At 42.1% G+C, this 21246-nt stretch overlaps 1 protein-coding gene across 1 annotated transcript; it reads left to right on the plus strand.

Annotated features, from left to right (window-relative positions):
- Positions 1–19768: 19768 nt before the first annotated feature.
- On the plus strand, positions 19769–20317 carry LOC117520533 (keratin-associated protein 4-3-like). Its single transcript, XM_034181858.1, has one exon. The coding sequence runs from the start codon at positions 19769–19771 to the stop codon at positions 20315–20317; it is 549 nt and encodes a 182-aa protein (XP_034037749.1).
- Positions 20318–21246: the final 929 nt, after the last annotated feature.

A 21246-nucleotide genomic window follows, 5' to 3' on the forward strand; every position in this document is an offset into this window, starting at 1 on the left:
GCTATCCTTCACTATTTCTGAATATTCAATTTTCAATTTATTTCAGTTCAATTTATTTAGTTTACATAGTACCAAATCACAACAAAGCTGCCTCAAGGTGCTTCGCAGAAGTAAGATCTAACCTTATCAACCCCGAGAGCAAGTACACAGGTGACAGTGACAAGGAAAAACCCCCTCAGATGATACTGAGAAAGAAACCTCAAGCAGACCAGACTCACTGCTTATGTCCCACCACTTTTCACTGATGCACAACAATCCTCTCAGGATTTTATATGTATGAGATTATCAGCAGTTATCGGCATGTATAACTGATTATCATCAGCATAGCAATGAAAGGTAATCCCAAAACACTGCAATATGTGCCCAAGGGGTGCTAAATAAAGGGAGAAAAGCAGGGCACCTAAATCGGATCGCTGTTGAACCCCACATTTCATGTCAGCAAGGTTGGAGGTAGTGTTGTTGTACAAGAGACAATGAGAATGACTGTTAAGTATGATGTCAACCATGCAAGGACATTCGCAGTAATCCTAACATGATTCTCCATCCATCAAGAAGAATACGGTGATCCACCATATCAAACACAGTGCTAAGGTCTAACAGCACCAGAACCTTAGTGGTGTTTGAATCCACTGTGACCCAAAGATCATTTACCACTTTAGTGAGAGCTGTCTCTGTGGATTATGTTCTAAATGCAGACTGCAGTGGCTCAAAGAAATTATTCTCAGTAAGGTTGTCTGTGAGCTGCTGTGAAACCAATTTTTTCCAGAATTTTAGAACAAAAGGATAGGTTTCATATTGGCCTATAATTTTTTTAATACAATAAGCTCAATATTAGATTTCTTAAGTATTGGTTTAATCAGTGCAGATTTGAAATATTTAGGAACAGACCCAGAAGTTAATGAGAGATTAATAATTTCCAACACAACTGCACCAAGAGTGGGCCACAGATCCTTAAACAGTTTTGTTGGTATAGGGTCGGATAAGCAGGTTGTGCTTTTAGCAGACATTACTACTAGTTTCGTCAGCATGGCCTCTGAGATACTATCAAATTTGGCAAATCTAGGTAATATATCATTGATGGCACCCACCCCGATAAGAGGGTGCAGTGGCTGGATTAAGGCATGCTGGGATATATTTAACCCAATGTCATCAAATTTCTTCTGAAATTAATCTAAAAAGTCTTAAGCTGTAAAGTGAGAGTGACTTACAGGTGGTTGTCCATGAATAAGTGTTGCCATGTGTCGAACAGGAACTTTGATTTAAACTTGTTTTTGTATTAGGCCCACTTGGTAGCCAGTAGTGCATTCTTATAGTCTAGAATAGCATCGCACCACGTGAGGTGGAATACTTCTACTTCTGAAGTATGTCATTTTTTCTAGACATCTATCCTTATGTTTGAGGCCACGTAATAATCATTGAACCAAGGCGATTGTGTTTTGGGGTTGAGCGGTTTTTATATACGTAGGTAGAGCAATTATGTCAAGTGTCATGTAAGGCGCCTTGAGACAGCTTTTGCTGTGATTTGGCGCATTATAAGCTAATTAAATTAAAGTAAATTAGTGTGGTTGTGACCACTACATTTAAGATGTCCACAAGACTGACTACTGAATGGTGATTTTCCACAAGTGACATTAAGCATTAAGGCTCCAATTTCAATTGCATTTTAAGAGTTGATGTGACACCGCAATGACAAATAAGGTTCTTGTTCCTGTAAACATGGCATCGAAACTGTAAATGTACAGCCAGATCTCACTGTTTATTTCATGCTCCCGTCACAAAATGAGTCAAATTTTCGTGACTGTTTTTTTTTAACCCACTATTACAAATCCCACTCCTACCCCCAAACCTAAAGTCAACCATAACCTAACCCTACTCCTTCCCCCAACCCTAACCATAACCAACGCCAACCCCCCACTTCACTTTTAATTTTGTGCAGCCATCACGGAATGAATTAGAATGAATTTGTGCTGCCGTGACGAAAATGAGGCACTTTTCGTTACAATAATATGAACCAATAGATTAATGTATATTTTGTGCTGCTGAATCACGACTTGCCGTGAGACCAGGTTGAAATATAATAAGTGAGTGACAGGAGACATCAATCAATCAATCAATCATTTTTTTTTTTTATATAGCGCCAAATCACATCAAACAGTTGCCCCAAGGCGCTTTATATTGTAAGGCAAGGCCATACAATAATTATGTAAAACCCTAACGGTCAAAACGACCCCCTGTGAGCAAGCACTTGGCTACAGTGGGAAGGAAAAACTCCCTTTTAACAGGAAGAAACCTCCAGCAGAACCAGGCTCAGGGAGGGGCAGTCTTCTGCTGGGACTGGTTGGGGCTGAGGGAGAGAACCAGGAAAAAGACATGCTGTGGAGGGGAGCAGAGATCAATCACTAATGATTAAATCAATCAATCAATCAACTTTTTTCTTGTATAGCGCCAAATCACAACAAACAGTTGCCCCAAGGCGCTCCACATTGCAAGGCAAGGCCATACAATAATTATGAAACACAGTCTACGTCTAAAGCAACATAACCAAGGGATGGTCCAGGGTCACCCGATCCAGCCCTAACTATAAGCCTTAGCGAAAAGGAAAGTTTTAAGCCTAATCTTAAAAGTAGAGAGGGTATCTGTCTCCCTGATCTGAATTGGGAGCTGGTTCCAGAGGAGAGGAGCCTGAAAGCTGAAGGCTCTGCCTCCCATTCTACTCTTACAAACCCTAGGAACTACAAGTAAGCCCGCAGTCTGAGAGCGAAGCGCTCTAATGGGGTAATATGGTACTACGAGGTCCCTAAGATAAGATGGGACCTGATTATTCAAAACCTTATAAGTAAGAAGAAGAATTTTAAATTCTATTCTAGCATTAACAGGAAGCCAATGAAGGGAGGCCAACACGGGTGAGATATGCTCTCTCCTGCTAGTCCCCGTCAGTACTCTAGCTGCAGCATTCTGAACCAACTGAAGGCTTTTTAGGGAACTTTTAGGACAACCTGATAATAATGAATTACAATAGTCCAGCCTAGAGGAAATAAATGCATGAATTAGTTTTTCAGCATCACTCTGAGACAAGACCTTTCTGATTTTAGAGATATTGCGTAAATGCAAAAAGGCAGTCCTACATATTTGTTTAATATGCGCTTTGAATGACATATCCTGATCAAAAATAACTCCAAGATTTCTCACAGTATTACTAGAGATCAGGGAAATGCCATCCAGAGTAACGATCTGGTTAGACACCATGCTTCTAAGATTTGTGGGGCCAAGTACAATAACTTCAGTTTTATCTGAGTTTAAAAGCAGGAAATTAGAGGTCATCCATGTCTTTATGTCTGTAAGACAATCCTGCAGTTTAGCTAATTGGTGCGTATCCTCTGGCTTCATGGATAGATAAAGCTGGGTATCATCTGCGTAACAATGAAAATTTAAGCAATACCGTCTAATAATACTGCCCAAGGGAAGCATGTATAAAGTGAATAAAATTGGTCCTAGCACAGAACCTTGTGGAACTCCATAATTAACTTTAGTCTGTGAAGAAGATTCCCCATTTACATGAACAAACTGTAATCTATTAGACAAATATGATTCAAACCACCGCAGCGCAATGCCTTTAATACCTATGACATGCTCTAATCTCTGTAATAAAATTTTATGGTCAACAGTATCAAAAGCAGCACTGAGGTCCAACAGAACAAGCACAGAGATAAGTCCACTGTCCGAAGCCATAAGAAGATCATTTGTAACCTTCACTAATGCTGTTTCTGTACTATGATGAATTCTAAAACCTGACTGAAACTCTTCAAATAGACCATTCCTCTGCAGGTGATCAGTTAGCTGTTTTACAACTACCCTCTCAAGAATCTTTGAGAGAAAAGGAAGGTTGGAGATTGGCCTATAATTAGCTAAGATAGCTGGGTCAAGTGATGGCTTTTTAAGTAATGGTTTAATTACTGCCACCTTAAAGGCCTGTGGTACATAACCAACTAACAAAGATAGATTGATCATATTTAAGATTGAAGCATTAAATAATGGTAGGACTTCCTTGAGCAGCCTGGCAGGAATGGGGTCTAATAAGCATGTTGATGGTTTGGATGAAGTAACTAATGAAAATAACTCAGACAGAACAATCGGACAGAAAGAGTCTAACCAAATACCGGCATCACTGAAAGCAGCCAAAGATAACGATACATCTTTGGGATGGTTATGAGTAATTTTTTCTCTAATAGTCAAAATTTTGTTAGCAAAGAAAGTCATGAAGTCATTACTAGTTAAAGTTAATGGAATACTCAGCTCAATAGAGCTCTGACTCTTTGTCAGCCTGGCTACAGTGCTGAAAAGAAACCTGGGGTTGTTCTTATTTTCTTCAATTAGTGATGAGTAGAAAGATGTCCTAGCTTCACGAAGGGCTTTCTTATAGAGCAACAAACTCTTTTTCCAGGCTAAGTGAAGATCTTCTAAATTAGTGAGACGCCATTTCCTCTCCAACTTACGGGTTATCTGCTTTAAGCTACGAGTTTGTGAGTTATACCACGGAGTCAGACACTTCTGATTTAAAGCTCTCTTTTTCAGAGGAGCTACAGCATCCAAAGTTGTCTTCAATGAGGATGTAAAACTATTGACAAGATACTCTAACTCCCTTACAGAGTTTAGGTAGCTACTCTGCTCTGTGTTGGTATATGACATTAGAGAACATAAAGAAGGAATCATATCCTTAAACCTAGTTACAGCGCTTTCTGAAAGACTTCTAGTGTAATGAAACTTATTCCCCACTGCAGGGTAGTCCATCAGGGTAAATGTAAATGTTATTAAAAAATGATCAGACAAAAGGGAGTTTTCAGGGAATACTGTTAAGTCTTCTATTTCCATACCAAAAGTCAGAACAAGATCTAAAATATGATTAAAGTGGTGGGTGGACTCATTTACTTTTTGAGCAAAGCCGATAGAGTCTAATAATAGATTAAATGCAGTGTTGAGGCTGTCATTCTCAGCATCTGTGTGGATGTTAAAAAAGCCCACTATAATTATCTTATCTGAGCTAAGCACTAAGTCAGACAAAAGGTCTGAAAATTCACAGAGAAACTCACAGTAACGACCAGGTGGACGATAGATAATAACAAATAAAACTGGTTTTTGGGACTTCCAATTTGGATGGACAAGACTAAGAGACAAGCTTTCAAATGAATTAAAGCTCTGTCTAGGTTTTTGATTAATTAATAAGCTGGAATGGAAGATTGCTGCTAATCCTCCGCCCCGGCCCGTGCTACGAGCATTCTGACAGTTAGTGTGACTCGGGGGTGTTGACTCATTTAAACTAACATATTCATCCTGCTGTAACCAAGTTTCTGTTAGGCAGAATAAATCAATACGTTGATCAATTATTATATCATTTACCAACAGGGACTTAGAAGAAAGAGACCTAATGTTTAATAGACCACATTTAACTGTTTTAGTCTGTGGTGCAATTGAAGGTGCTATATTATTTTTTCTTTTTGAATTTTTATGCTTAAATAGATTTTTGCTAGTTATTGGTGGTCTGGGAGCAGGCACCGTCTCTACGGGGATGGGGTAATAGGGGGATGGCAGGGGGAGAGAAGCTGCAGAGAGGTGTATAAGACCACAGCTCTGCCTCCTGGTCCCAACGCTAGACAGTCACAGTTTGGAGGATCCCAAAAAATTGGCCAGATTTCAATGATCACTAATGAGTGGTGCATACAGAGCAAAAAGAGAAAGAAACACTCAGTGCATCATGGGAACCCCCCAGCAGTCTAAGTCTATAGCAGCATAACTAAGGGATGGTTCAGGGTCACCTGATCCAGCCCTAACTATAAGCTTTAGCAAAAAGGAAAGTTTTAAGCCTAATCTTAAAAGTAGAGAGGGTGTCTGTCTCCCTGATCTGAATTGGGAGCTGGTTCCACAGGAGAGGAGCCTGAAAGCTGAAGGCTCTGCCTCCCATTCTACTCTTACAAACCCTAGGAACTACAAGTAAGCCTGCAGTCTGAGAGCGAAGCGCTCTATTGGGGTGATATGGTACTACGAGGTCCCTAAGATAAGATGGGACCTGATTATTCAAAACCTTATAAGTAAGAAGAAGAATTTTAAATTCTATTCTAGAATTAACAGGAAGCCAATGAAGAGAGGCCAATATGGGTGAGATATGCTCTCTCCTTCTAGTCCCCGTTAGTACTCTAGCTGCAGCATTTTGAATTAACTGAAGGCTTTTTAGGGAACTTTTAGGACAACCTGATCATAATGAATTACAATAGTCCAGCCTAGAGGAAATAAATGCATGAATTAGTTTTTCAGCATCACTCTGAGACAAGACCTTTCTAATTTTAGAGATATTGCGTAAATGCAAAAAAGCAGTCCTACATATTTGTTTAATATGCGCTTTGAATGACATGTCGCAAGAGGCATAAAATAAATACATGGACTGCATTTATATAGCGCTTTTCCATCTGCATCAGACGCTCAAAGCGCTTTACAAATAGTGCCTCATATTCACCCTGATGTCAGGGTGCTGTCACACAAGGTAGTCACTACACACCGGGAGCAATAACGGATTAAAGACCTTGCCCAAGGGCCCTTAGTGATTTTCCAGTCACCAGTGAACCGAGGATCTTCTGGTCTCAAGCCCAACTCCTTAACCACAAGACCATCACCTCCCCCACGATGTCAAAATCTGTGACAACAATGCCACAAACGAGGACCAAATCCAGGGCATTTCCACTAATGTGTGTCGAACCCTGAATGCATTGCTGGAATACTAATACATCTTAATCTCCATACATGATTAGCAGAGGAGGCCAGAAGCCTTATTTATATGAATATTGAAGTCACCAACAATCAGCAAATTAATCTAAGAATTCAGAATATGGGCCTTGGGGCCTATATATGGTGACAAGATAGCATGGTTGATTTTTATTGTTCTGACACAAGCTATACATCCATCCATCGATCCATCCATTTTCTTCCGCTTTATCCGGGGTCGGGTCGCGGGGGCAGCAGCTCAAGCAAAGCTGCCCAGACCTCCCGATCCACACACACCTCCCCCAGCTCCTCCGGGGGCACCCCAAGGCATTTCCAAGCGAGCTGAGAGATGTAGTCCCTCCAGCATGTCCTGGGTCTTCCCCGGGGCCTCCTCCCGATGGGACGTGCCTGGAACACCTCTCCAGCGAGGCGTCCGGGGGGCATCCGGAAAAGATGCCCAAGCCACGTCAACTGGCTCCTTTCGACGTGGAGGAGCTCCTCCATGAGCTATACATACAACCCCTATTCCAGTGAAGTTGGGACGTTGTGTAAAATGTATCTGTGTAGGCTCTCAGTTGTCCAGGGGGTTTCCATAGTAGAGAAGCTTGAATCTTCGACTGGACTGGCTTGCTTGACGCGAGAACGTTTCGCTTCAAATTGCAGACGCTTCCTCAGCTAAAATTCTTGCTCTGGAAGTCTGACTTCTGTCTGACTCTTGTAGAGAAGAATAAAACAGAAGCCAACAAAAGCTGGAGTTTTAAACCTAACCAGACCCCTCCTACTGAGAGGCAGACTGCTATAGGCCAGTGACAAAACAATAGCTCTAATTAGCAACTATTGTGCTCTAGTTAGCACACCTAATGACAGGACATCTGTCCCTCTAATGATGGGATGGATGCCTTTCTGATGGCTCCCTTGATGACGTGAATGACTCATTACCATGAACAAAAGACTGAAACTCCTTTGACCTGAGTAGCCCATTGTAAACAGGGGATAAAGTGTGTCTCAGACCCCCTCCCCGGTTAAGGCTGGGTTTCAAACGTTTCACAAAGAATGCCTCCTTGACCCCTCTCTCAAACCATTTCTTCTCTCTGGCTAATATTTTAACTTCCTTGTCCTCAAACATGTGGTTAGTGTCTTTAAGGTGGAGATGAACCGCAGACTGAGGTCCACTGGTGCCCTCTCTGCGGTGCTGGTATAGCCTTTTGTGTAACGGTTGCTTCGTTACACCTATGTAGTGTTCGTTTCATGATGATGTCATTTGATGTGGGGAGTCATTTGATGTGACATCGTTGTTCACCTGCATCCCCACTGCTGAGGCCGTCTCAGCTGTGAGGCAGAGACTGCTGGAGGATGTGTCTCTACTTGAAAGGACCAAACTCACACCAGACCACATCTGCCAACTCTTGGAGATCTGTCTCAACACCACGTATTTCCTGTTTAGGGGGAATTACTACAGACAGATTCATGGTTGTGCGATGGGGTCTCCGGTATCCCCCATTGTGGCCAATCTGTACATGGAGCAAGTGGAGAAGACAGCCTTAACGTCTTTCACTGGCATCTCTCCCAGTCACTGGTTCAGATATGTTGATGACACATGGGTTAAAATCAAGCAACAGCAAGTTGAGGACTTTACAGAACACATCAACTCGGTGGACGCCAATATCAAGTTCACATGTGAGGATGCCAGAAACAACCATTTAGCCTTCTTGGACTGTGATGTTATGATTGGAGAGAACAGGCAGCTCCAGACAGGTGTTTACAGAAAACCAACTCACACTGACCAATATCTGCTCTTTGGCTTAAACCACCCCCTTGAACACAAGCTCGGGGTGATCAGGACGCTTCAACACAGAGCCCTACAGGTGCCCACAACTGCAGAGGGAAGGGCTAAAGAACAACAACGTGTCCAGAAAGCCCTCACAGTATGTGGGTACCCACGATGGTCCCTGGACAAAGTGCAGAAGTCCCAGAGAACAAAGAGACCAGATAGACAGGAGACGGAGACAAGATGAAGAGGAGTGTCTCTCCCTTATTTAGTAGGGAAAAAACTACAGAGGATCTTCAGACAGCACAAAATCCCAGTTTACTTTAAACCGGTTAACACCTTGAGACAGAAATTAGTTCACCCTAAGGACATGATCCCGAGTTACAAACAGAGCAATGTAGTGTATTCTATCAGATGTCAGGAAAACTGTAACGAACACTACATAGGTGAAACGAAGCAACCTTTACACAAAAGGCTATACCAGCACCGCAGAGAGGGTGCCAGTGGACCTCAGTCTGCGGTTCATCTCCACCTTAAAGACACTAATGACACGTTTGAGGACAAGGAAGTTAAAATATTAGCCAGAGAGAAGAAATGGTTCGAGAGAGGGGTCAAGGAGGCATTCTTTGTGAAACGTTTGAAACACAGCCTTAACCGGGGAGGGGGTCTGAGACACACTTTATCCCCTGTTTACAATGGGGTACTCAGATCAAAGGAGTTTCAGTCTTTTGTTCATGGTAATGAGTCATTCACATCATCAAGGGAGCCATCAGAAAGGCATCCATCCCACCATTAGAGGGACAGATGTCCTGTCATTAGGTGTGCTAACTAGAGCACAATAGTTGCTAATTAGAGCTATTGTTTTGTCACTGGCCTATAGTAGTCTGCCTCTCAGTAGGAGGGGTCTGGTTAGGTTTAAAACTCCAGCTTTTGTTGGCTTCTGTTTTATTCTTCTCTACAAGAGTCAGACAGAAGTCAGACTTCCAGAGCAAGAATTTTAGCTGAGGAAGCTTCTGAGATTTGAAGCGAAACATCCTCGCGTCAAGCAAGCCAGTCCAGTCGAAGATCCAAGCTTCTCTACTATGTAAAATGTACTGTAAATAAAAAACAGAACACAATGATTTGCAAATCATCTTCAACCTATATTCAATTGAATACACCACAAAGACGATATTTAATGTTCAAACTGATAAACCTTGTAGCTTTTGTGAAAATATTTGCTCATTTAGAAATGGATGCCTGCAACACATTTCAAAAAAGTTGGGACGGGGCAACAAAAAACTGGGAAAGTTCATGAATGCTCAAAGAACACCTACTTGGAAACCGGTGAGTGTCATGATTGGGTATAAAAGAGCATCCCCAAAAGGCTCAGCTCTTCACAAGCAAAGATGGGGTGAGGATCACCACTTTGTGAACAACTGCATGAAAAAATAGTCCAACAGTTTAAGAACAATGCTTCTCAACATTCATTTGGAAGGAATTTAGGGATTGCATGATCTACAGAAGATTCAGTGAATCTGGAAACTTTCTACACGTAAGCGTCAAGGCCGAAAACCAGCATTGAATGCCCATGACCTTTGATCCCTTAGGTGGTACTGCATTAAAAACCAACATCATTGTGTAAAGGATCTTACCAAGTGGGCTCAGGAACACTTCAGAAAACCATTGTCAGTTAACACAGTTCGTTGCTCCAACTACAAGTGCAAGTTTAAACTCTACCATGCAATGCGAAAGCCATACATCAACAATATCCAGAAACGTCACCACCTTCTCTGGGCCTGAGCTCATTTGAAACAGACGCAAAGTGGAAAAGTGTGCTGTGGTCTGATGAGTCCACATTTCAAATTGTCTTTGGAAATCATGGAAGTTGTGTCCTCCAGACAAAAGAGAAAAAAGACCATCCAGATTGTTACCAGCGCAAAGTTCAAAAGCCAGCATCTGTGATGGTATGGGGGTGTGTTAGTGCCCATGGCATGGGCAACTTATACATTTGTCATGGCACCATCAATGCTGAAAGGTACATCCAGGTTTTGGAGCAACACATGCTGCCATCCAAGCGTCTTTTTCAGGGACGTCCCTGCTTATTTCAGCAAGACAATGCCAAGCCACATTCTGCACGTGTTACAACAGCATGGCTTCATAGTAAAAGAGTGCGGGTATTAGGCTGGCCTGCCTGAAAGCAGTTTAGGAACGTAAAAGCTCGCAAAGCTCCTGGGCCAGATGGTATCTCACCTGCCACTCTGAGACACTGTGCTAATGAGCTTGCCCCAGTGTTCACAGACATATTCAACTCCTCACTGGAGGCTTGCCATGTGCCTGACTGTTTCAAAACCTCTATCATTGTTCCTGTTCCCAAGAAACCGAGGATCACTGGTCTCAATGACTACAAACCGGTGGCACTGACTTCTGTAGTCATGAAGTCATTTGAGTGTCTGGTTCTGTTCCACCTCAAATCTCTCACGGCCTCCCTCTTGGACCCCTTGCAGTTTGCTTACAGAGCCAATAGGTCTGTGGATGACGCCATCAATCTGGCTTTGCACTTCATTCTGCAACATCTGGACTCTCCGGGAACCTATGCTAGGATCCTGTTTGTGGAGTTCAGCTCTGCCTTCAATACCATCCTCCCAGATCTTCTCCAAGATAAGCTTTCCCAGATGAACATGCCTGATTCTACCTGCAGGTGGATTGCTAACTTCCTGAAGGATAGGAAGCAGCACGTGAGGCTGGGGAAGAATGTCTCGGACTCCCGAACCACCAGTATCAGTACTCCTCAGGGCTGTGTCCTCTCTGCTTTTCTCCCTGTACACCAACTACTGCAACTCTGATCACCAGTCTCTCAAGCTCATCAAGTTTGCAGATGACACCACCCTTATCGGACTCATCTCTGGTGGGGATGAGTCCGCCTATAGGCTGGAGGTCCAACGACTGGTGTCCTGGTGCAGCTATAACAACTTGGTGCTGAACACCAAGATGACAGCGGAGATTATTGTGGACTTTAGGAAGAACACAGCCCCTCTCCCCTTCATTACCCTGGCAGACACCCCCATCACCATAGTGGACACCTTCTGTTTCCTGGGAATCACTCTAACCCAGGACCTCAGGTGGGAGTTCACCATTACTTCTGTTGTCAAGAAGGCCCAGCAGAGCATGTACTTCCTGCAGCAGTTGAAGAAATTCAACCTGCCAGCAAGGATCATGGTGCAGTTTTACACTGCCATCATCGAGTCCATCCTCACGACCTCCATCACTGTATGGTACAGTGGAGCCACCACCAGGGAAATACAGAGACTACAGCGCATTGTACGCTCTGCTGAGAAGGTGACTGGCTGCAACCTTCCATCTCTTCCAGACCTGTATATTTCCAGGACACTGGGGTTTTCAGGTCGGATCAGAGCCGATCCTTCTCACCCTGGATATAGCCTTTTTGACCTCCTCCCCTGAGGCAGGAGGTTACGGTCCCTTCGGACCAGAACCTCCCGCCATCAGAACAGTTTTCCCCCTCTGCTGTTAGCCTCCTCAACAAGAACCTTTAGAACTCTACATTGTTGCTATCACCACCATTGATAACCATTTACAGTATCATCACCATTTATTTATCTTAGCTTATACATTCTGTACATTTTGTAACATTGTTATAGTGTAAAGTTTTATTATATACTACTTGTTTTACTGCTATTTTTTTTATGTTAGCACCAAGTACCGCAGCAATTTCCTAATGTGAACTTGTACACTAATATGGCAATAAAACTTTTCTGATTCTGCCTGCAGTCCAGACCTGTCACCCCATGAAAATGTGAGGTGCATTATGAAGTGCAAAATATGACAACGGAGACCCTGGACTGTTGAACAACTGAAGTTGTACATCAAGCAAGAATGGAAAATAATTCCACCTACAAAGCTGCAACAATTAATGTCCTCAGGTCCCAAATGCTTATTGACTGTTGTTAGGACGAAAGGTGATGTAACACAGTGGTAACCATACCACTGTCCCAGCTTTTTTAAAACGTGTTGCAGGCATCCATTTCAAAATGAGCAAATATTTGCACAAATACAGTAAAGTTTATCAGTTTGAACATTAAATATCTTGTCTTTGTGGTGTATTCAATTGAATATAGGTTGAAGAGGATTTCCAAATCATTGTATTCTGTTTTTATTTACATTTTACACAACGTCCCAACTTCATTGGAATTGGGGTTGTACTTGTTGAAGCTTATACATTTATTTTTGAATTATTTCTTTAATTTGTGTATATAAACAATTGTTTTCACGTTTGAACAGAAATTATGACAGTTGTATTTATAATAGTTTCTAAAGGACTTATATCACTATATAAGACACTCACACATTACATCGGTGGTTTTCTGGATTATAGCTTGTATATGCATCAGCATATATGTAATAATTTTGAAGAAATGTTTATAATGTTTTTTCATTATATTCTAAATTGATTCACGGTGCCCCATGAATTAGTGTCCAGGGAATCAAAAATTTTAAAATAGATTTTAAACACTTGTAAATTACACTTGGGGAGATGTAAATAACACAGCTTTATAAACAATAACTTGCTGTATTAATCCACAATAGAACGACCTACACCTATGAATAATGTGTTTATGCTACTACAAAAGAACATCTGATCCTCTTTGCTCCAGCTTCCCCTATCTGTGTTGCAAATTTCATAAAAATCTGTGAAGTAGTTTTGGGGAGGTGATGGTCTAGTGGTTAAAGCATTGGGCTTGAGACCAGAGGATCCTCGGTTCAAATCCCAGCCTGACCGGAACACCCTTGGGCAAGGTTCTTAATCCCCCAGTTGCTCCCGTTATGTAGTGAGTACCTTGTATGGCAGCACCCTCACATCAGGGTGAATGTGAAGCATTACTTGTAAAGCACTTTGAGCGTTTGATGCAGATGGAAAAACACTACATAAATGCTGTCAATTTACCATTTATTTTTGACGTACTGCTTCAAAGCATATATAAAGTGAAATCTTGATCCAGAACCCGGATTTGGATCCATGTTCCAGATCCAGATTCGGATCTGGATCACCTCCAAAATGTAATGGAGCCTTCTCTCCATCTGTTGTAAATTTCATCAAAATAGAAGTAGTTTTTATGGAATCCTTCAAAGTGTATATGGACTGCATTTATATAGCGCTTTTCCATCTGCATCAGATGCTCAAAGCGCTTTACACATCAATGCCTCCCATTCACCCCGATGTGAGGCTGCTGCCATGCAAGGCGCCCACTACACACCGGGGGCAACTAGAGGATTAAGGATCTTGCCCAAGGGCCCTGAGTGATTTTCCGGTCAGGCTGGGATTTGAACTGAGGATCCTCTGGTCCAAAGCCCAATGCTTAACTACTAGACTGTCACCTCCCCTAGTATATAAAGTGAATATTTATCCAGAATCTGGTCTGGATCTGGATTACCTCCAAAATTCAGTGGAGTCTTCATGCCTCAATATCTATCTGTGGAGCAAATTTGGTGAGAATCCATGAAGTTGTTTTGACATAATCCTTAAAAGTGTATATAAAGTGAAATATTGACCCAGAATCCAGATTTGGATCCGGATCTCCTCCAAAACTGAATGGAATCTTCCATAGCCTAATATGTATATGTGGTGAGAATGCATGAAGAAGTTTTGACATAATATTTCAAAGCTTATATAAAATGAATCTTGATCCAGAATCCGGATCCGGATCACCTCCAAAATTCAGTGGAGTCTTCCATGTCCTAATCTGTGGTGCAAATATGGTGAGAATCCGTGAAGTAGTTTTGACGTAATCCTTCAAGATAAGATAAGATAAGAAAAGCCTTTATTCATCCCTCAATGGAGAAATTTCAGTGTCACATCGCAGCATAGAATAGTAGGAATAGAAGGGCATGCAATAAAACAGACAAGTATCTCTTAAAAAAAAGAACTAAAAAAAGCACTGAGTGCTGGGTAACGCTACGGCTACCACGTAATCCTTCAGACTATACAAAGTGAAACTTGATGCAGAATCCGGATCTAGATCAACTCTAAATTTAATGGGTTCTTCCATAGCCTAATATTTATCTGTGGTGAAAATATCGTCAAAATCAGTGCAGTAGTTTTGATGTAATCTTGCTAACAGACAGACAGACAAATAAATAAATGCAGGTTTGTTTTTATTATGTCCTTGGTGGGCGTAATAAAAAAGCACTGTGTAGTAACGATGTCACATGGGTGCTGTGGGAACTGGGTGCACTATCGGACTGGATTTGTCAGAGAGAGAATGGTGGTGGCAGGAAACTGATATTACAAACAGCATTGACAGTGGAAGATATTAATTTTCTGCCTGTTTATGGTGAGATTATGGCAAATTAGACGAAGGTTAAGATCCCTATCAGGCTGCCCTATAGTCAGGATGATTATTATTATTTTTTTTAATATGTCAGCATATCTTGTAGACACTACACAGAAATCTAAGACATTTCATTGTTTACTTATAGAGCTTCCTACGCTATAGGACTCACTTGCAGAAAGACAGACAAAGTATGTGCAAGACAGAGAGCGAGAGAGAGAGAGAGAGAGAGAGAGAGAGAGAGCGACAGACAGAGAGAGGTGTAATGGCAAAGCTGTCTCTCTCAGCTCTGGGGCCAGGTCATGTCAGTCTGATCTCATTATCCAGCACTTAGTCCTAGAACAAACAGCCAGTGGCCTCCTTCCTTCCCTGTATCGCTCCATCTCTCTCTCCCTCTCTCTGTCTCTCCTTCTCTCTATCCCTTCCTAACGACTAGCACTGCTCATGTCCTAACAACCCGCTTGGCTCACTTACTGTCTAATGACTGCCACTCCTCATAGCCTGTGCTTCAAATCCCATTAATCTCTACTATTGCAGACTCACATTCAGACCATTCTGTTTCTAATGTCCTGGAAGAACGGGAGAGAGACATAGAGAGAGAGAGTTAAAGAGACAGGTGAGGAGGACGAGAGATTCGACTGAATAAGTGAACCAGAGGAAGACGGCACCTTCTGACATAAGTCACATAGGTAATGCAGGTTTTAGGTGTTTCCATCAATTTTGCCCTGAAAATAGGCATCTGCTCATTTCCTCCCTTCCTTTGTCACTTAATTTTAATTCCAGGATTCAAGGGGCAGGATATGTTTTGTAGATGATCATCTCCTCCCCTCTTCACTTAGATGTCATCTGCTTTCATCCCCTGTCCCTCCTTTCCCTCTCTGTCTTTATCCTGAGTGTTAATGTGTTAGATGGAGGTCTTTCACCCGCCAAGCACATTACAGTCATTTCCTCTGTGAATGTGAATGACGGTGATCCATTATTTATCTCAGACTTGCTCATTACTCCTCAGCCTATTGCATACCCTCCCAGACAAGGCTCTCACAGCTACTCCAGAAATTACTTTATTAAGAGGGTGAGGCAGCAGCGGCCTGTCATGAACAATACTGTAATAAAACAGGTGTGGCACATGCAATGGTTAAGTTCATCACCAGGAGAGAGCAGGATAGGTTTCATTGTTACCAAGAATTAAATGATCAACTTCCCCGCTGGCTCGGAAAGGTCAAGAAACAGCAGTACAGCAGTGATGGAGACTTTCTTCATCATTTCTGCAACTTTTTAGAACAGAGAGCTTGAAGTGTAACCTACGCTGTATAACCATTAGTGAAACAGCTCTCGTTTATGGATGGTGATAGGGGCCACAATGCTTCCAAATTAAAAGGGCTGTTCCACAGGATGCCTTCCTACTAACCTAGTCAAATGGTGCCATCGTGGAAATGACTTAATCCGGCTTACCTCCTAACAGGCTGGCTTTTAAATTACAGACCTGGCAGCTTGTTGGCCTATAAAGTGCAAACCTGGAAACCCACCTGAAAATGAAAAAAGAGTGGTGCCCTTGAACAAATGCTGCTTTGGCTTTAGATTTTACGTGGACGGAGCACAATCAAACAAGTTTAAAGCTGCAGTCACAAAGAATACCCAGCTGAAAGATGTTTGAAGCAGTTAAAACCACAAATATCCAGACGTTACCACGTACTACAAACAATTTTGAGAATCTGGTTTGAAATTTTTCAACAGTTCAAAATTTGGATCTCTATTTAACATCTGGTGCTGATGATCACCGTTACTACTATGTATATCAAGGTTGTTCAAGATTGACAAAGATGGATCAAACACACGGCGATTATCTTTTCGAGATTAAATGGAAATGGCGCTCTGTGGAATAGCCCCTTAAGACAACATGAGCAAATGCACAAAACATTTACATATACCAAACACCTGCATTAATTCAACAACAGGTAGCTGTATTAAAATACGTCTTGCAAATTGAACAACAGTTGCAAGCACAGAGAATACAAACATGACCTTCAGCCCAACAGGCTGGGTAGCCACCTGTTAGCTGCTAACTTCCAGGTTGCTGTTCAGTCCATGTGACTGATGCTGTGTTTCATTCACCTCAGATGTCATAATTTGGAATGGCATCATGCCCAAGGAAAATGTGTTGCATTTTCAAGAAAGCGCTGCAATATAAGCTGGAGGCCTTAAGGTTTTGGAGAATAGAATGATACATAAAAGTTTCAGTCCACCAAAGAGACCTTTTTGAAGAAAACAGATGATGCAGATGTTACATTAGGGTTTGGTTTACTGCTGGGTTTGTAGCGCAGTGTAGTCATTATTATTGTCATGGAGAAAAATGTAGCAACATGTGCACAGACATCAGTAGGACAGTACTCTGTGCACTAGGGATACAACTTGTTTGCAACCCTATAGTCCTGTATCATATCCTGATGAGCTTTTACTAGAAAACAATTAAAGTCAATGCTTTCTGAGTTTCTTTCTGAGTAGGGGGGCAAAGCTCTCGATTTACCGATCGATCTACGTTCCAATCCTCACCTATGGTCATGAGATTTGGCTCATGACCGAAAGAACGAGATCGCGAGTACAAGCGGCCGAGATGAGTTTCCTCCGCAAGGTGGCTGGGCACTCCATTAGTGATAGGGTAAGGAGCTCGGTCACTCGGGAGGAGCTCGGAGTCGAGCCGCTGCTCCTCCATGTCGAAAGGAGTCAGTTGAGGTGGCTCGGGCATCTTTTCTGGATGCCTCATTGGAGAGGTGTTCCGGGCACGTCCCATTGGGAGGAGGTCCCGGGGAAGACCCAGGACACGCTGGAGGGACTACATCTGTCGGCTGGCTCGGGAACGCCTTGGGGTTCCCCCGGAGGAGCTGAGGGAGGTGTGTGTGGATCGGCAGGTCTGGGCGGCTTTGCTTGAGCTGCTGCCCCCGCGACCCGACTCCGGATAAAGCAGAGGAAAATGGATGGATGGATGGCTTTCTGAGTTTGATCAAAACAGTTCACCCTTTATTAACTTTGGAAGTTTTATACTCGGTTTCATTAACGTAAATTTCCAAAAACTAAAGAAAAATGAAAAAGGAAAAAAGATCCAAAATGTATTGGATCTTTTTCGCTTTTTTGTTTATCATTCAACTAGGGTTCTAGTTTTGGGATATCCACCAACTCACAGACTGAGTTTTAGTCAAGGAAATTTCTTTGCTGGACATTTGTAGGATTTATTACAATTTTTATAGGTTCTTTTTTGGGGTGTCACCCTGTATTTAGATTCTGGAGTACATAAGTCAGATGTCAAAGGCCAATGTCAAGGAAATAAATATATTATTTGTATATCTCAAAAACCAAGAACCCCAAAGTGATCAAACTTGGTGAGAATACTACTTGAATAGATAACCAGAGGTGATCAGGCCAAATTGGAGTAGTTTGGTCAAAGAGCAAGTCTCAAGGAAAACATGGTCTGAAAAGCAGTTATTTTGTAAATCTGAACAACCAAGCATTCTAGAAGGATCATTATATTTTGGAACAGTTTGGTCAAATGCCAAAAGCCAAGGAGAACACTGACCAAAAAAAGGACCGTTTTTCTTCATCTCAACATCTAAGATATGTACATTAGATGTCATAGTTTTGTCAAAGGCCAAAAGTCAAGATCAAGGAAAATGTAGTCTGAAAAACACATTTTGTATATCTGAACAACCAAAAAACACTATATGGATATGAAGCATGTACTGTTCAGCATAATATTTGTGATTAATTGGAATGAATGAAATCATCATGCAATCACCCAGAAGTCACATGATAGAGTATATAGTCAAAAAACGTTACAGACCTATATATTTATTTGTACATTTGTACTGTGGTGTGTAGAGTGCGCAGGTTATACATCAGCCCTCTGATGTTGCTTTGTTGTTTCATCCTGGCCCCTATTCCAAAAATTTTGAATTTTGAATTTGGTTATTTTATTTGTGATTTGGTGACTAATGTGGATAGAAATTTAATTGTTGGTGATTTTAATTTTACTAAGGCTTCAGGGCCCAACAAAGTATTCTTGAATGTTTTGGACATGTCTGGATTTGGTCAGTTTCTCTAAAGGTTAACTTACTGTAGTGATTACATTGTGGATTTAGTCTTGGCTCACAGTATTGCCATTCCAAACATTGATAGAACCTCTGTTTTATCTATTATCATTGATTACTCACTCACTGCCCTCTCCAGTCATTTCCAGGTGTATCCCATCTTCTTCCTGTATGCGTCAAGGTCCCATCCCCAGGTGTTTCTTGGCCATCCACTTTTTTTGTTTTCCATGGGGCTCCATACCAACACCTGTCTGCTGATGTTACTGGCTGGTTTCCTCAGGGTGTGCCCAATCCATCCCCATCTTCTGCACCAGATCTCATCCTTGGTTGACAATTGGTTGGTACACTGCCACAGGTCTGAGTTGCATATAGTGTTGGGCCAGTGGATCTGCAGAATTCTTCTCAGGCAGCTGTTGATGAAAATCTGCACTTTCCTGGTGGTGGGCTTTGTTGACCATGTCTCAGCTCCATACAGTAGCACTGACTTGACATTGGAGTTGAACAGTGTGATCATGCAAGTCGATAACCACCTTCGAGCTCCATATGTTCTTCAACTGCAAGTATGCCCTTGCCTTGCCAGTTCTTGCTCTGATGTCTCTCGAAACATGGTTACTCATAAAACAGTTTCAGCAATAGCCCGAATAGCGCTCGCTGATCAACTGCACTCGGTTCCTCCACTTGCACTATAGATTTTGTCGCTCCAAGTTGCACACTCCTTGGTTTTGTAGCATTTACTTATCAAACAGCACTGTCGGAGCCTGGAGCATCTGAGGGCACTTGTTATGTAACTGACATAAATTACATACGTTAAATATCAATATACTTTTATTGTAATCAACACAATAATGAAATATCAGTGTAGTCAGAAGACAAGTAAACACAGCAGCTGTATCCAGAAGACAGGTAAACCCAGCAGATGTATCCTGGAGACAGTACAACACAGCAGCTGCATCCAGGAGACAGGTAAACCCAACAGCTGCATCCAGGAGACAGGAAAACACAGCAGCTGCATCCAGGAGACAGGAAAACACAGTAGCTGCATCCAGGAGACAGGTAAACCCAGCAGATGCATCCAGGAGACAGGAAAACACAGCAGCTGCATCCAGGAGATAGGTAAACCCAGCAGTTGTATCCAACCGACAGGTAAACACAGCAGCTGCATCCAGGAGATAGGTAAACACAGCAGTTGTATCCAACCGACAGGTAAACACAGCAGCTGCATCCAGGAGATAGGTAAACCCAGCAGTTGTATCCAACCGACAGGTAAACACAGCAGCTGCATCCAGGAGATAGGTAAACACAGCAGTTGTATCCAACCGACAGGTAAACACAGCAGCTGTATCCGGGAGAAAGGTAAACACAACAGCTGTATCTGGGAGACAGGGAAACAGTAGCTGTATCCTGGAGACAGGTTAACACAGCATCTGCAGCTTCTGACTCACCTGATAACCAGTTTTTGACCCCCTGGTGTCTTTTAAATGTGTTTTGTGAAGCCTCACCTCCTTTCAGACTTTAATTATTATACTTAATTATTTATTTATTAATTATTATTTATTTAATTATTATACTTAATTATTTCAGTCCGTTAATAATCAGTTTACTCAGTCTGTCACAGTGTGACTACTCCGTTTTGAATCAAAAGCTTGATTGCTTCAGTGCAGTTCTCTGAGCACTCTTCACTGCAGTGGACGATGTATGCATCATGAATATTCTTATGGTATAGAGTCCATTTACTGGGGGCAACAGGTGTCTTATCCCCAGTCTTTTTTAGTTTGTGTTTTCCAAAGTTTCTCTCGAGCTTCCCTGACACTACAAACTCATGTGACACTGGCATAGATATCTGCAAAGTTTTTCTTTCAAAATTACAGCTTCCCTCAACTGTGATAGAGGACTATGACACCATCTTTCTGAAATGTATATTTGCATCCTTTTATCGCTCTCCAGGAAGTTGCAGGACATGTTGCAAGCATGTCAAGGTACATACAGTCTCTTTTGTTCAAGTCAGCCTAAATGAGCATCTAAGGAAACTATTTAAGACTCATATTGTTAACTTCAATTAGACTATTTTCTGTTATTATTATTATTAATATGCATATGTTGTGGACATGAATGAGCGAAGCTCGTCAGCATCTCACCATGTCATTTAGGTCCTTCAGACTTTATTTTGAGTAAATGCTTCAGGGGAGCATTAGCATGGCAAAAACCTTTCAGCTTCTGGGGGGGGGGGGGGGGGGCTCCTGCCTTTTTAAGCATTTTTCTTTTATTTGCCTCTCATATGTCTGGAAAAGCTCCTTGGCATCTAACCATGTCCTTTTGGTCCTTC

This window comes from Thalassophryne amazonica, chromosome 11 (genome assembly GCF_902500255.1).
Source record: "Thalassophryne amazonica chromosome 11, fThaAma1.1, whole genome shotgun sequence".
NCBI lineage: Eukaryota > Metazoa > Chordata > Actinopteri > Batrachoidiformes > Batrachoididae > Thalassophryne > Thalassophryne amazonica.